At 46.7% G+C, this 17,128-nt stretch overlaps 1 protein-coding gene across 1 annotated transcript; it reads right to left on the reverse strand.

Annotated features, from left to right (window-relative positions):
- Positions 1-262: 262 nt before the first annotated feature.
- SLC6A20 (solute carrier family 6 member 20) lies at positions 263-13,654 on the reverse strand. The gene is made up of 11 exons (XM_083859001.1): positions 13,435-13,654; positions 9,320-9,460; positions 8,538-8,629; positions 7,617-7,844; positions 6,552-6,662; positions 5,923-6,164; positions 4,890-5,052; positions 4,379-4,583; positions 3,462-3,621; positions 2,296-2,461; positions 263-1,376 (listed from the first exon to the last, which is right to left on the reverse strand). Exons 1-11 carry the CDS (start codon positions 13,553-13,555, stop codon positions 1,227-1,229), a joined length of 1,779 nt encoding a protein of 592 aa, XP_083715127.1. The 5' UTR covers positions 13,556-13,654; the 3' UTR covers positions 263-1,226.
- Between the last annotated feature and the right edge of the window lie 3,474 nt (positions 13,655-17,128).

Genomic DNA, 17,128 nt, shown 5'->3' on the forward strand with positions numbered 1-17,128 from the left:
AAAGCCTGGCGAGGGAGGCAGAGGTGTCCTGTTTCTAGGGCTGTTGCAGACTACACAGATCTTGGTTGTCACTGTCACCCACCCCTGGAGACTGTACAATTCCTGTTCAGAATGAGAGACTTCTGTTGTGCTTTAACAATGTTTGAAATTATTCCCTCTTTTCTAAGGCACTTGCCATCTTCTAATGGTTCCATAGTTAAGACATTGTATTAAGAACCCCCGTCCCATGAGTGTGTCTCTAATATTGTTCTTCAGAGCAGCCTTTTCTAACGTTCATAGATATAATTTTAATGTTTTCTATTACATGAAGCTTGCAATTTAAACATGTTTCTTTCTTTATAAAACGTTTACACAGGGAAATTAACCAGGTCCATGGAACTGCTGGATTGTTACATCTGATGATTAAAGAATACCTGGATATGAACTTTGTCAAAGCTAATTATATGGCATACTTTGTTTGGGTGGGGCTCGTAAAGCAGCTTTATCACAGATACCTTCTAGTGTACTTAAAATACATCCCTAGAAAATACAAAGGACAGCACAGTGCACAGTTGCATACTGGAATTGGAAGCTTACTTCTGGAGGTGGGAGAACTTGTGCAGCTCACACATACGTGTGCATATATATAGATATATGCATATATAAATATATATATTCACTGCTTTGCTGGATACAAGTATAAAAGAAGCCATGTTGGCCACGTTTATCTCCCGATGCCATCCTGCTGAGTACTCCCATGTAGGAAAGCAATTGTCACATTCTCATTGCCAGACTTCAACAGTTTCACCTGGTGGTGAAATACAGATGTCATTTCGAACAATGAGTAAGTTTGTGTCTTGAATGGTTTGGGGGTATTTGCTGGTACGTTGGTGCAGAACATGCTTGGTTGGTCATGTTTCCACACACAGGCAGTGCTACATCAGTGGAAAAGAATCACCTAATGTTGTTTAATGGGCTGATGTGCTGGTTAATTTATGCTAGCTGGCATTTTGTGAGCTGCTCTTCTCCTTCTCACCTCTTTTACAGAGGCCACTTTAAAGCTTCATCTTGTTACAGAAGAGCTTATTTCCCCCAAACCATTGTGGAACCTCCCAAGAGCACTTTTTGGTCATTATAGCACCCACCATTCTCAACTCTATAAATAGCTGCTACAAATAATGGTTGCTGCTGTCTTCCAGAAGTGCCCAGTCACTGGTGAGGGTCTTCCCAAATCCAGCTGTCAGCTTTCATGCAACAGTTGAAACTCGTTCCCTCTTCAGTCTCTTCCTTATAAAAGTCACTAGTGCTCCCAGGGGTATGCACGTGATGGATGCCGCCACCAGCAGCCCAATCACTGCCAGGGCATAGCCCGGGTAATCCTTGGTCACCAGCTGCCCCTGCAAGGGAGAAAAGCAGTGTTGGCTCTGTGGGATCAGTCCCAGAGTCAGGCCAGGAGCAGAGCTGTGTGTATGGATCTAAGCAGGACCTTTGAGAAGCATTTTCAGTCTGGCAGCAGCCCACAGCTGCCCTCGGTGTTCTCTGTCCAACTGTACACACTGAAAACTGACAAGAACAGAGCTGCTGACAACAGGAGTGCAGGAAATCTCTGCAGGCTTTGGTAAAGGGCAGATTTTGGCTTGATTTGTGTTTCTTAATGAGGTGGCTGGGCCCTGACCCCTGTAAAGTCTGTGTTCCTCTCCTGGAGCCTGTGGCCTCATGCTGACTCCCAGTCAACAGGCCAGGCCCGCCATGAGTCCCAAATTGGCCATGACATGAAAACAATTATGTGCTTCGTTTCTGCATGATAGAAACATTTCCACAAAAGGTTATGAAACCAGTAACTACTTATCCAGTAGTAATTGCTCTGTGATAAATGCGCAGAGTGTTCTTAGGAAAGTGTTCTGGCCATGAAAAGAATGTATATGGAAATTGATGAAAACTTTTTTCCAGCAGCAGCTCAGTTCTGTCAAAATACCACTAATTTTGTTCAAAGTAAATACTCTTTGAAAGTAGAGGAGTTTAAGTGTATTTTTAAAGATGATATTTGGCTTTTCAACATGAATAAAATTTAATTCTGTGAAGGGTTGATTAAGAATCACAGAGGGGAAACAGTTGATTTTACGGAATCATTGCATCATAATTAAGTATACTTTTCCCTGTTTTTCCTTTCTACAAAATTAAGTTAGGAGTTAGGGCCATCTCCAGCTACTCACTTTGAGAAGGCCATTTTGTGTATTTAGGAAGGAAGCTTGTATCCTTGCAGGAACTAAGGAAAGTTTAAAACAGAAAAAAAGCCCAAACCCAAAACTCTTTTACCTGTGTGGCATCCCATGCTTGGTATTGCAATGTTCCTGTGAGGATATAGTCGGTGAGGTAAAAAATAAATAGGCTTATAATTAGCAGTGGACTAACAAAAGCCCACATAATTTTCCAATACCAGTTTGGCTTCTGTCCAATCATGGTGTAAAGATCTTTCTCAAATCTGTTCAAAAGAAAACCAAACATTTTTGTGAAGAAAACCATACGCACGTTTTTGAGACTGGCTACAGATCAATACCTTGTTCTGAGTTTCTTCAAAAACCACCTACAGAATCGAGTGTGGCAGATGAGAAAGGGGAGTACAGGTGACCACAAATGAGCAGAGAATTACTGTCTGAAAAGCTGGGTCACCAGAATCACAGTGAGGGGGAAATCAAACAAAGACAGTGAGGCTTCCAAGAGAATCCCAAGTTGCAGAGAGTAGGTACAGTAAGAAATAGGTACAGTAAGAAAGTTCTGCCAGAAGTGTAAACTTGAACTGGTGTCAGCTGACAGAGAGAAGCAATGATGCTGGAGTGTTGTGGAGAAAACAGCTGGGTTTGTGGAGCTGAGTGTTCTCAGTGCTGTTACCTGACTGTCTTTGAGGAAGTACTGACACTGGGAATGGCACCTAGAATCTCATCTGGCTCAGAGGTTTTGATCTCATCAGGGAGGAAATACCCATGTGTGTGCCTGGCCACCCAGGCAGACTAACAAACCAAATGCTGAAGCCTTTCCTTTCAGCTATTTTCAAACACTTTTCCTGATATAACTTCTCCTGATTCCAGAGCTTCCTTTTACCCACAAGGATTGACACGGGAGACAAACAATGTGTGAGGTGACCACCTTTGAAACCAGACTTACTGGCACTCTTGCACTCGTGCTGAATTCCTGTCTTGGGAGGAGCAGAGTTTTGGCAGAAGTTGCTCCTAAGACCAAAGACAAGAGCAGGAAGCTGTGTGTACAGCTCCTTAGAACTCCCCTGCCAGCAGAGACAGTGCCAGCCCAGCCTGGCCCCTCACAGCTCTGTGATAAATGGAAGGCCCTGGAAGGGCAGGGCAGGAGAGACCCCCAACCCCTATAGCACAGGTGAAACGTTTATCCCAAGGCAGTATTTTTATTCTTGGCCTGTGGCCTCTCCCCCAGCTGTCCCACTAGGAAGGAAGCAGGGCTCCAGCTCTTACCTCCTTATCCCATAGATGTAACACACAGCAATGGTTTCCACCAGCACGATGAGCAGCAGTGAGAGGGTGGCTGCATAGTCATTGAAGATGTCAAACCAGTAATTTCCAGCCTCCAGAGTGAAGATCAGGCCAATTACACAATTAATGAAACATACAACACCTGTGTGGATAAAACAGAGATTGTGCCATTACATCTGGAAGTTTGTGTAGGGAAAATGTCACATTTCTTGTGACTAAAAAGCTGGTGGGATTTCTGCTGAGCAGTTTTCTCTGAGGAGAAGGATTTTCTTTTCCCAGGAAAAGACCTGCCCCTTTGCATGTGTGACTGTCGTTAAACTGCTGCTCCTTAGACCTGCACAGTCACAGCACATCACCCCAGACATGGTTGAGACAACCAAGTCTTAGCTACAGCTTTGTCACACGTGTGTGTGCAGCATCTGCTGTGGCCGCTGGGCATCCAGCTAAAACAGGTTTTAAGGTAGGAGGACTGACTTCCATGCCCAGACAGGAGCATCTATTTCTTTTGACCAAGGACTGGTTCATAGTTGGGATACTGGCCATGTGACTAAACTTGCTGCAACTATGTTGCCATTTGTACCCTCCCTTTGACGTTCACCAGTCCAGAGATGCGAGTCTAAAGGAGCTGGGGTATGTCGGGAAGCTTGGAAATACACAGCCAGGATGCCCTGGTGCTTTGGGAGCTCCCAAGGGAAAGGGCTGGATTTCACAAGGGCAGGCAAACTCTTCCAGGAGCACATTTGCTATTCCCTGCTCCACTCGAGGTGAGAGAGTGGAGTGTCACTCCACTCAGCAGTGGGGCACCACAGCTTCTGCACATGCAGACACACAGACACACACACAGACACACACACAGGCGCTGGCCGTGTGGCCTGTGCTGCAGCCTGTCAGGGGCTCACCTGAGATCACCTCCTTGGGAAAGCGGGAGGCAATGACCCTGCTGTCGGTCAGTGGGGTCAGGATGGCAGCCGTGTTCCCCAGCATGCTGCCAATGCCCAGCATCAGCAGCATGAAGAAGTAGAGCACAGAGTACAGCTGGGGCACCTCCATGTTTTTGATTGCTTCTGAATAGACTATGAATGCCAGTCCTGTCCCCTGGACAGCCTGATGGAGACAAGGGGAGAAAACTGAGTTGCAGGCAGCTCTTCAGCTTGATAAAGGACATAAAAGAGAGTGACTCTGTGTCATGACAAAGTACACCTGAGATGTGGATGTGCACAGCAAAGGTGGGTGAGGTCTTCACCAGTTTATCCCAACTGCAGGGACATTGGATGCTAATGACCCAAGTGAGCCCCTGCCCCATCCTGAGGTGTAGAAGTGATCCCCAGCCCTGGTCAGGCAGCTCCTGGGCTCACATGGGGTGCCTGGGCTCAGTGGGAGCAAAGGAAACACCACAAAGTGGCAACTCACCGTGTCCAGCTCAGCTTCCAAACTGCAGTTTTTAATCTGTGGCACTAATTGGGCATATTCCTGTGGGTAGGTGGCCATGAGATAGTCTTTCATCTCACTGAGGTTGTCTGCTGTTAAAGAGCCTTCCTCCAGGTCAAAAGCATTCAGCAGCAGCAAGATCATCCTGGGAAAGATTACATGAATTTAATAGCTTTCAGGCCCAGGACACCTCATCCCTGTTCTCCATCAGCCCCATGGGGATGCTTTGCTGGCCCTGAGGCTTCAGTCTCCCTGGGTTAGAGCAGCACTTCCAGCACAGTGTTGGGACACTGGCAACCTTGTGTTGATTTGTTTCTTGGAGGGAGCAGCTCCTGTGCCCACACTGCTCCCGGGAAGGTATTTTGGGTGCTGGCCAGTGCTGGCTGGTGTCTCTTCCCCTTTGCCCTGTGGTTTCACATCCACACCCCACCAACTTTAAAGTCTTTTGGCAACAAGCAAGGACTATCAGCTTGGTTTCCTCTCTGATCAGCAGATAGATTGAAAGCTCTAAAAATATGAGTAAATGTGTAACTGCCATGGGCCCTGTGCCAGGGACTGCACGCAAGCTTGCAGCTACAGGACACAATCCTGCAGGCTGCTGGGCACTTGGAGAGCATCACAATCAAGGAGGCTGAGCTTCTGGAACTTAAGGGCTTAGCCTTAAAAAGGGGGATCTGAGCATCACTGCGTTTCTTAATCAGCTCCCCCATACTCTCTGGAGCACGGGCCAGGACAGGAACACAGAGGAAGTGCCTCTGTGACGTGACCAGGCAAACTCATCCTCTTGACCAGGCCTGTGCCTGGAAGCAGCACCCAAGTGTCAAAAGGCAAAGCGCTCTGACCTTTCATCTCAGGCTTCATCGCTTTGAATAGCCCCTTTAGCTTTATTAAAGCATTATCAGCTCTGCTCTTGGGGCAGTGCTGGCAGTGCTGTGAGCTGTTATTTATTTACCTCCCCCTTTACCTGCCCCAGAACAGCTTGCAGTGGAAAACCAGTGAAACACCAGGCTCTTACTTGTTGATACAGCTCTCATAGTTAAAGGTGGCCTTGAAGCCATAGATGGAGAAAGTGACAATGCTGGCAAATATGGAGGTGGTGCTGTTGATGAGGGACACGATGATGGCGTGTCTCTGGCAGTTGTTGCTGGGCTCGTTGTAGCTGGCAAAGGCGATGAGGCTGCCAAAGCCAAGGCCCAGCGAGAAGAAGATCTGTGTGGCAGCGCTGATCCAGGTCTTGGGGTTCAACAGCTGCTCCAGCTGCAAAAGACAGACGAGAGAGCAAGACCATGAAGTTCCCCAAAGTGCCCAGCACTGCCCCTCCCAGCCTGCAGGGATGGGGACAAGGGCAAGGGTGGGACCCTTTGTGCATCCATTACAGGTCAGGGGTGGTTTTGGGCAGGGTTACTGCTCTGACTGAAAGTAACAGGTTATGCCAATGGGAAGGTCTTTTTCTGCAGGAAAAAGCAAGCAGCTTTTGGGCACCATGGCAGCCTCCAGCCAGTCCCAGCTGAGGTTTCCAGCTGCCAGACCTATGCTACTGCTTCAAAATTCAGTATAAAAAAAGGAGGACCAAGAGCTTTTAAAAACTTACATGCTCAGTAACTGATACTGTCTATTGAAAAATTCAATGCAGTTTTTCTGTACCTTTGGTGTGAACATGTAGATGAGCCCATTCACAGCTCCATGAAGTGTTAATCCTCTGATGAGGTATATGATGAGAACACAGTATGGCAAAGAGGCTGTCACATAGACGACCTGTGAAAAGAGGGTAAAGATCTTGGTCTAAAGAATATGTAAGACAAAGCTAATCTGCTATGTCAGTCTCACTTCACATAAATTATTTCCATTATTGTGTTTGTTATCCTGTATTAATCTTGTAAGAAATATTATCAGACAAATCTAATTTTAGATTTACATTTTAGGGAGAGAAATTTTTAATAGTACTGAAGACCTGCACTATTGTTCCAAGCATCTTCTCTTTGACTGGAAATCAAACAAAAATCTAAAATATCTGCAGCATTCACAAACTCAGTTCTGCATCATTTGGTGGCGTAACACCAGTTCATAACTATCAAGAACTCAATAGGCAAAGGTCATTCATCGTTTGCTCTGCAAGGAAAGCAGGCAGAGCTCATAAAAGGTCAAAATCAAATTCAAATTGAATCAAGTTGAATCAAAATTCAATTGAATCAGTTGCAACAAGTTTAAGAGGTTATTCCTAGTTTACCATCTCTTGGCTTTCTGTATTTGGCTAAGACGATTTGGGGATTACAGACCTCAGCTTGCTGCTTAGTCCAGGCTCAGCCAGGACATTGGGGTTTTTTCTCCCCACTTCCTCATAACTGTTGCTGTGAATAAAAAGCAAGCAAAAAATGTCCAGTAGATGTCTTGTTTTTCCTGCAAAACCAAAGAATAGACAGACATCTCCGGACACAGCTCTGCTGGAGCAGGCAGCTTTCCTCATGGCCAGCAGCCTGACAACTGCTTTTGCAGCGAGCTGGATGGCTTCAAAGGACTTCTCTGGATTATTTTTTCAGTATCACTCAGTGTTTTGATTGATCCTGCTTCAGCTGCAGCTTGGCCGGGCAGCAGAGGCAGCAGAGCTGGGTGCTCCGGGGAGATGCCATGACCCCAAGGCACAGCAGCCACTCCTCACTGCCTGCCAGCGCTGTTTCCCCTGCCCACGTCCCGGCTGTGCCCCGCTCTCACCTTGCCGGTGGAGGCCGTACCACGGAGGATGCAGAGGTAAACCACGAGCCAGGCCAGCGTCAGGCACAGCGCCTGCTCCCACTGCACGCTCCCGCTGGCCTCCAGAGACGGGGAGATGTTCAGGGTCTGGCGGTACCAGAAGTACTGCGTGGACGATGTCTTCTCACACTCCTCCTCGTAGCCCGTGCGGTTGCTGTTGAGGGGGCAGGTGGCCCATGGCAGGGGGTCCTGGCAGGAAGGGGCATGGAATGAGTGCGGGCTGTCGGCAGGGCAGGGAGAGCCGAGGTGCCAGTGGGGAATGGGGAGGATGATGGCAAGGGCAGCTTTGTGCCCGGGCTTGCTTCTCTCTGCATGGGGCTGCCCGGGGCTGGGGATGACCCTCTCCCCTGGGGAGGATCTCCTTTGACAATCTCCCTTGGGGATGACCCTCTCCCCAAGGACTGATCCCCTTTCTGAACCCCCTACCCAAGGACAGATAACTCTGTCCCTCTTCCTTGGAGATGACCAGACTGATTCTTTCCCCAAGGACTGAGCCTCTTTAACCTGTTCCCCTGGGGATGACCCTCTCCTCTCTACCTTGGGGCCAAACCTCTCCCCTGCCATCAGACAGGCCCACCCCAGGATGCAGGACACCCCGGCACCAAGGCACACATGACCAAAGCATCACAAGCCTGGCCTTCACCTGAATTCCATGGTGAGGAGAAGACAATGGCCAATGCCTCTGGGAAGACCTTGGAGGAGGACATCACTGCTTCATTTTTCCCTCCAGCAAAGCCCTGGGTTTCTGAAGCTTTTGACACCCCTCCACCTCCCCACTCCCAGCTGACAATGGTGCCATGCAACATCCAGCACCAATACAAAGCCACCGTGACCCTCCACAGCCACAGTGGGGCCAAACTGGGCTGTTGGGAGCCCACACACCTGGAAGGAGTGGAAGAGGTACCAGAAGGCCCAGGCATTTATCACATTGTAGTACATGGAGAGGAAGAAGGAGACGACAACACTGGCAACTCCTGTGGGCATGGAGGGAAACACTTGGTCAGCAGAAAACCTCAAAATGCCCAGGGCTCCATAACATCTGTGGGGTGTGGGAGCAGCACCACCATGGCTGACACAGGAGAAGCTTTGTCCCTGCACAGCCATGTACATAGGGCATGTCCCTGTCACTCTAGTCACTCCCTTGTCCTCCCACCAGGACTATCCCGAACTGGATTTGATACTCTAGGCCCTGGGGAGTGAATATTCAATGTATGATTAAAAATAAAATGTGTGCTTATGCAAATTAATGATAGGGTAATTTAATAACATAAAAATGTGGCTAGGAGTGGACATCGGTAAATGGTAAACTGGGAGTAGGAAATAAAGGCACCATTTTATCAGTCATACTGAGCTTATTGAGAAGGTGCTCTTGGGGTCAAAGCCCAGTGTAGGGAGCCCCAGGGACTGAGTTTAGCACTGGCCTTGACACCACGATTTTGCCAGTCTGCCTCTGAGTCCAGATCCAACATTGCAAGCTGGGGTCTGGCCCCAGTGCCCAGCAAAGGACAGGATAAATGCATGCCATGAGGTGTTTTGCTCAGCCTGGTGAGACCCAGCAAAACCAGAGCTCCCACCTGCTTCTTCTCTGAAAGATAAAGCTCTCCAATGTAAGATCACCCACGTTCCCTGAATGCTGGAATATAAGATGGAAACTGAGAACATACCAACACCACAGAGGTAGGGGCTTATTATTTTCCAGGCGCCAATGCTGCCCTGCCGCATACGCTGCCCCACAGCCAGCTCCAAGTACAGCAGGGGCATCCCCTCAGCAATCAGCATGATAAGGTATGGGATCAAAAAGCCACCTGTGAGAACAAACCCAACAGTCAGCCTTCAGCAAGATAAACACCACATTGCACTATTTGTGTTCAAGTCATGCTGCCAAGTGTCCCAGAGGCTGGCTGGGTCCGGGTCCTGGTCCTATCCAGGCACCTTGAATACTGAGGGCACGGCCCAATCTTGAAGGACATCTCACAGAGGTTTCAGCAGCATCCCAGAGGCTGGTGGGCACTGTCTGCCTGGGTACAGGGAATTTTCCACAGGGACTTGGCAAGGCTGGGATTTCTGCTGTTAAACTGTGCTGGGCAGCACTGTGGTGTGGTAGCACTGCCCAGATGCGTCCGGGCGGTTTGAGCAATGTTGGGGGCTGGGGCTGTTAAAGGGTAACCAAACACCCGCCAAACCTTGTAAAGGATAATGAGACAAAGAGGACGAGGGAAAGATTTACTTCGGTGTAGGGTGTTCTGCCACACAACCAAAGAGCTCAAAGAAAAGGTAACAGCAATGTCTGTGTCAAACAGAGAGTTTTGAGTTACATATTAAGCCTAGCCTTGCTTAAAAATAAGAAAACAACCAACCAAAAAACCAAACTATAAAGGTCCCAAATCCATATGCTGAGCCCACAAGTGCCAGCAAATGAATGAAGGCTTTTCCCCCAGGGCCCCACCTGTGGGAGCAGACCCTGGGACAGAAGCATAGAGTCTCCTCCTGCCTAGAGCTGCTCATTCCTGCTTCCCTCCACATGGAGAGCCACAGAGATGCTCCTGTGGAAGAGGAACAGCAGGAATGGCTGACAGCGAGGAAAGGAAAAGGACCTTCCCACCTGGCAACTAGGATGTGCTTTTGGCTTAAATTTCTGCTGGAAAGAAAAATAAAATCCTTGTATTCGACCTGGGGCTCACTTCAGAAAGAGCTGCTGACTGAGTCAAAAGCTGGATTTTTGTGAAGGCTTCCCTGCTTCCCTTTTTACAGCGAGCCAAAATATTTACGTAAATATCACTTATTTAGGATTTAATCTGTGGCATTAACATTCCTTGCAATGGACTCTGTGCAGTGCTCTGGAGGAATGAACTCCATGCAGCGACTGAGGCAAAGACCTGGAAATAAACACAGAGCAATAATCCGGTTTATTCTGGGAATTAATTTCCCACCTCCCGGCTCTCTTGTTATTAACAACCCCTTTGTTAGTCTGTTAGATAACTTCCTATGCCGCAAGGGAACTGTCGGAGGTTTAAGAGCTCCTGCAGCCGCTGTGTGCCGGTGGGGTGTGAGCTGTCCCAGCAGCCACTCAGGGAGTTCTGCCATGGACCTCAGGGGCACCGGCATTAGGCCTTGCAAATGTTTTCCACCCTCTCAGCAGCGCTGCCACATGTTTGGCATTGACTGTGCCACCTGGCAAGGAGGAGAAATGCCTTCAGGCTTGTTCTTCACCCCAATGTCCCCCCGCAGCTGGGGGTGCCAGGGCTAAGCCCCTTGCCCCTTGCTCTGCATCCTGTTTGCACACAGATCTTGCTCCTAATGCATCTCTTCCCAAAGAGTAGAACCAAAATGTCTCATACGAGCGAGTATGGGCAGTCGATAAACCAGCTCCTTATCAGCTGTGAATCAACATAACTCTACTTAACTCCCTGCTCATCGACACCGGGCGTTGTTCCCTCCGGTTCCAGCTGTCTGCTGGAAAAAAACCAGCCTGCAGGCCAGATCCCTGTAGTTGGCAAAAGGTGTGGAGTGTGCCCTGGCTCTGCTCAAGGCACCGGGCTTGGCCAGGGGCACCCTCATCCCTGCTCAGGCTCCTGCCTGGCGCTCAGGGGTTCCTCGCCCAGGGCTGAGCACCAGCCCCGCTGCAGACCCAGCCCAGCCTCGTCTGAGCCTGGCCCAGCCTGCTTAGGGACAGAAGAGCTGCACCTACGAGGTTTGACCCTGCTCTGCTCAGGTCATGCTCTCTGTAGGAAAGCAAGGAGAAGGAGGCAAACTGCTGATGAACAGAATAACAGGTTACAAAGTCTGCAAATATTCAGGGTAATACTCAGTATCACCTGTAATAAGGGTGCTATTGCCCTGCTGGGCAGGACAGGGTCTGGCTCTGTGCTTTACTACAAGGAAGATGCCAAACAAGCTGCCATCCCCCTAATCCCAGTGCCTGGCATATTCAGCTTTTAAGTTCCTGAAACGATGTTCTGTGTGCGTGGGTTTTGTGAAACCCTGGAAAGCCACAGAATCCTCTTTAGGAGTGCAGTGAATAAAACAATTAAGAAAAGCAAAACATCCTATCATCCACAGGAGCTTTAATTTCACAGTAGAAAGAGCTGCCTTTCCCCACACAAATATAAGTGTTAGAGAGAAAAAGAATGGAAAATATAATGAAAAATAATGGAAAAACATTCTCATAAAATATGCTTTTCAGAAAATACTTGGGTGTATCGTAGAATCATAGAATAGTTTGAGTTGGAAAGCACCTTTTAAAGGTCATCTAGTCCAAAGCCTCTGCACTCAGCAGAGCTTCCATTCAGGTTAATCAAATGTTCCAGTTTTGGTTACATTGCAGACAATTTTCACTACCTACTACAGTACAGATGGCTGGTTAAAAGAACAACACAAAGCCCTCAAAATGTCTAAGTTTTGCTGTCTGTCAGGATGTCTGCCATGACGGGCTGCTAGCAAACTGATCATGTGCAGTTTGACTGTGTACAGAAACATATTTTAAGCTTTGTGCTAGAGTTCAGTGTCAGATATGAAATCTTTACTTCAGTCTTTGCAGTAGGGCAATACACACTTCATCCATTGCAGCATCTATCTTCTACTGACACTTCACCCACCATATTATCTGGATTTTTTGACCTGATCCCACAGGATAGCTCTGATGCAGTCTCAGTGCTGAGATGACTTTTCAAACAGCGGCATGAACCAACTCCTACCACCACAACTGCTTTCAGAAGTAAGCTACAAGCCAACAAAACAAGCATAAAAGCAAAAAGCCATTTAACACCTCAGTGTTTCTTCCTGAAAGGAAGAAAAGGCAGAAGGAGACCAGAAGCAGATGAGGCAGTTGCTCATCATGTCTCTTAATGCAAGATTGAGATGGGTCCCCAACTATGACAGCAGATGAAGTATGAGAAGCAGTAAAAAACTTGGTTGTCTTATAGAGAGCCTGTTTCTAAAGATTCTTCAAAATAGTGGTAGCTGTATACTAGAGGAGATTATTAATACTGGTCTTTAATTAATCTAATTAACAGACTTTTGATTCCTAAGGAAGAACAGCTGTGGCTCCTATATGCCACAAACATCATCTTCCTTCACTTTGGACCCAGGAGGAGGATAAATTTTAAAAGAGGGTTTTGGGGGTCTTTTTGGTTGGTTTATTTATTTTTGGAGGACAAATCAATTTATTCCTTATTTTCAAAGGTTCCTGGAAGGCTTTAGCTGTGGAACTCCTGATGATTAAGGCATTTCAGCCAACTTCAAGCAGATTTGCAGCCAAGTTATCATCTCCTAAAGTAAGGCTTTGTATAAAAGACAAGATATTAATGACAGGTACTTGAAATAATACAGCTGATTTTTAAGTTAAATCAGTGTAATCTTCTCCCCTTCTCAATATTTTCCAAGTCCCCATAGGTAAATGTACAAGGATATGAACCAGTTTCTGACACCTTCAGAGTGATTCAGTGGGGCAAAAATATAATAAATGAATACTATGTGGATCTATATTTCTCACTCTACTTTAGTTTCTTTTAGAAAACATGGGCCTTCCCACTGTTTCATTGCACTTACAGGAAACAAATGCCACTATATTGGGGCAGCTGTCAGGTAAAAGCCTAATGCTAAAGAATACATAAAATAAAGCCACAATAAAACAGATTGTACACCAACAGAAAGCCAGACCTCCTACTCTGCTCTGGACCTTGCTGGGTGTACAGAGCATTAACATGGACAACATACTTTTGGACTTAAAGCTTGCCCCACTCCTCCTTGAGGGAAGCAAGAAAATGTAAACCACACTTACCTCCTCCGTACATCTGACATAAGTATGGGAACCTCCACACATTTCCCAGCCCCACAGCATAGGAAATGCAGGCGAAAACAAACTGTAGGGGATTGTCCCATAAGGGTCGGGATTTCTCCATTGCCTTCTTGCAGGCAGAGGTTTCAGCAGAGCCTCCTGCCTTCACTCCCTCAGGTACTCTGCCAACCGTGCCTCACACTCCACGCCAGTCTGGCTTGGAGGGGAGGGAAAGGAGGAGGAACTATGCTTGCCAATTCCTATCAAGCTTTTTAATTACTAATCTTATTAACAGGCACACACTGAAATAGGAATGCTGGTAAATAGATTATAGACACACACAGAACTATAAAATTGGTACTTAGGGTGAATAGCTGCTTGGGTTTTGACTGGCATTTCTGGGAAGGATGTGAGCTGAGGGATTTTTATCTACTCACATGCCAACTTGAAGCTGTGAGGAAATAACAGGGGCTGCCGGTTGGTTTTGGAAATGGGACACTCCTTCCCCACAGTGCTCCCTTCCTACCGAGCAGCATTCATGTTCATGAGGCACCAGCTTGAATTTGATTGCACAGAAGAGGGGTTCCCACACCATTAGGACTGGGTTTAGAGACTGTCAGTGCTTTTAGGGTAATAAACAGAATCCTCAGACATCCTATCACTGCCATGGTGCTCACCTCAACCAACCCAGCACACTCCTCAGCTCCAAAAGCAGCCTTGAAACAGTCCTATCAGCCATGGAGGTCCCCAACCTGGTGCACACTTGACAACACCCAAGTTTGACCCTCCCAGAATACAGCCTTCACTCTACATGCTCTGCATGTGTGTGACAGTGTGAAACAGCCAGTGTCTTTTCACTTACCTTCATGCTCAAACCCCACTGCTGCAGGTGAACTTTTCTGAGAGGTTGCCATTTTAAAATACTTTCAAGCAGCAGGGCCCAAATACAAAGGCCAGTGGAAAAAGCTGTCTGTGACCATCATGGAGGCAGAAGGATCAGGGGGCCTTTGGGTCCTCTGAAGGCACACTGAGGTGCCAGGTCTAAACATGAACCCTGTGTGTTTGGGCCCCTGCCAAGGTACACTTTGAGCTCAACCACTTTGGACAGACCTCCCAGCAAAGGAGGCTGTAGCAATAAAAAGTAGCTGAGCAACTCCAAAGACGCAGCTTCCTTCCTCTGTTTAAATGGTATTTTTCCAGGACACCTTTCAGGACCATTTTGCAAGTAAGACTTGCTCAGCTGCTGTCAGTCTCATTCCTCCAGTGCCAGGAATTTGCTCCCTGCCAGTTCTGTGTGTGCTGCTCCAGCATCCCATTGGGCACTGGCCAAGTCAAGGCCTCCAGCTGTGGGTACAGGTGAGAACCCCAACCCCGGGGCCTTTGGACAGGAGCCCAAACCGCAGAGTGGGTTGAGCAGTGCTGCTGAGCCCAGCAGCAGCACTCTGGTGGACCTGCTGATCAGCCACTTGTATTACCAAAGCCACAAAGTGGGACACCACTTTTCTGTCTGCTAAAAAAGGTGATGGTAAGAGTTTTACACATTTCCTGTAACTGCATCCGTTCTTCGGGGTGTGTTTTACTGGTGCTAGAGATGTAAATTGCCATTGGAAAACACCAGGGTTTGCCAAAGCTGCGTGTAGTACAGTTTTGAGGGAGTTTGTGATTTTTTTTGTGGTATCCGTACAGTTCTTGTCCTGCCTGCAGAACTGCAATATGCCAGCCAGCCCTGACAGTATGTCTCATGGGTATAACCCAGAATTCTGCTGGAAGGAATAATCCAAGGTAATTTTAAATCCATAAGCTGTTAAACTGAAAGACACACACAAAGAATGTGAGTCGCTTCACATCATGAAAATTTTTTGACCTTTTAATCATTTTCCAAATTATTAAAAAGTCAAATGCCTGTCCCTGGCAGTGGGATTTATTATAAATTATGTGTATAAATAGATCAGAGTATTAAATAATCTGCTAACAGGACAGCCTTAAAAGTAGCACATTACTATCACTTGGGATGCTTCTGTGTGAATAGATTACTCCTACTGATGAGCATCATCAAGTTAAAGATTTCCTTGGCTCTGTACCTCCTTCTCATTACATTTCAAACTAGTTTACTAATGGACTGGAGGAGATCATGCAGGCAGAGAGATGTGATGTCCTCATCTCAGGTCAGGCCAGATCAGGAAGTTCAGGTGGAATGAGATGAATCCTTGCCTCTCTCACAAATGTCAGTCTCACCAGTAGCTTGGATCACAGACTACTGTGAGGGTTTTTTTTAAGGTGGTCATGCAAATAGGTACCCAGCAAAGTGCCTGTCATCTAGTGGCTCCTTGGGGGACACGCTTTAAATATATTTATATATATATATATAAATATATAAACAGACGTGTAAAATATAAAATATATAAACAAATATAAAATATATAAACAGATGACACTGTTGTCCCACAATTGCTGTGGGACTTTCTATAAACACCTCAGATAATCAATATGTTATTTCTTATACTGTTCATTATTTTATCTCCTTTGAACTGCTGTCATTTGGGTTAGGGAAGGGCTTTATCTTTAGGGACAAAGACATGCCTCTAATAGACATACCAAGAAATTTCGATCATGTCACTGCTCATATTAAAGAAGGATTAGAAGGAATTTTTTCTCCCAGTACCTAACAAGTTAGAGATGTGGGGTTTGGCAGAGTGGTTGAGAAGGGCAGGGGTTCATCTGCACAGCAGTCCATGGACTGATGGGACTGCCCAGGAGAACTGCCCTATGTAAACCTAGTCAGAAGCTGATAAATTAAGCAAATAATCCCATTTCTCACTGAAGCAAAATCTCAAGTGCTTAGGCAAAGGTATCAACTAAAAACACTGGTCTTGTGTCCCTTTATGCCAGTACAGTAAAAAGCCAAATGCCTCTCCCAGCTACCTAAAATGCTGACAAAAAGAGAACTTGGGGTCCTAGTAACAGGTTGGGGAGCATGATTCCAGGGTGTGAGAGAAACTTAATAGTTTGATTTGCAAAAGTTATGGAAACAAAGGAAGAAATTTTACCAGGTAGCCTGGACCTTTATTACGTTACCTCCAATGTGTATTATCATACCCCTTAGATTTAAAAACAAACTTCTGGGCTTTCCTTGATGAGCCAGACCTGCAGGAAGGGGACAAAGTGTCAGCAGCTCTGGTGTTTAGTATCTTCCATTGCTGGAGGCACTCACTTCCAAATGCAAACACTGCTAGCGTGTATCTGCTGGTGTGCCAGATGCCTATCAAAGCAAAGCCATGGAGTGTCTACAGCCTCTGCATGCATTTACTGATGCTGTCAAGGGAAGCAGATACACAAGGAATTAGCAGCTTCCACATATGGGTTTTCTGCTGGAATTCACTGTTCACAGTTGCTACCCTAAGATGTCTATTTCGTTATCTTAGGAGAAAGAAGGAATCCATCTGGATTTCCAGATCTTTGACAACTCATAGGCCATGACAACTGTTGGGCAATTGCTCTAAGTGTAATTGAAGATTACAGTTACTCCTCTTAAGCAGTTACTAGGATTACAGTTATTCCTTCCAGTTTATCACTACTACTTGCTGCTTAGTTCCTGTACATGATGCTTTTAATGACTCTGAAATAATTTCCAGTTTATGATTCTTAATCACCCTTAAAACTGTTTCACTTTACCTCAACCTCCCAAGAAAAGCATGCC

This window comes from Zosterops lateralis (assembly GCF_965231275.1).
Source record: "Zosterops lateralis genome assembly, chromosome: 1".
NCBI classification, from domain to species: domain Eukaryota; kingdom Metazoa; phylum Chordata; class Aves; order Passeriformes; family Zosteropidae; genus Zosterops; species Zosterops lateralis.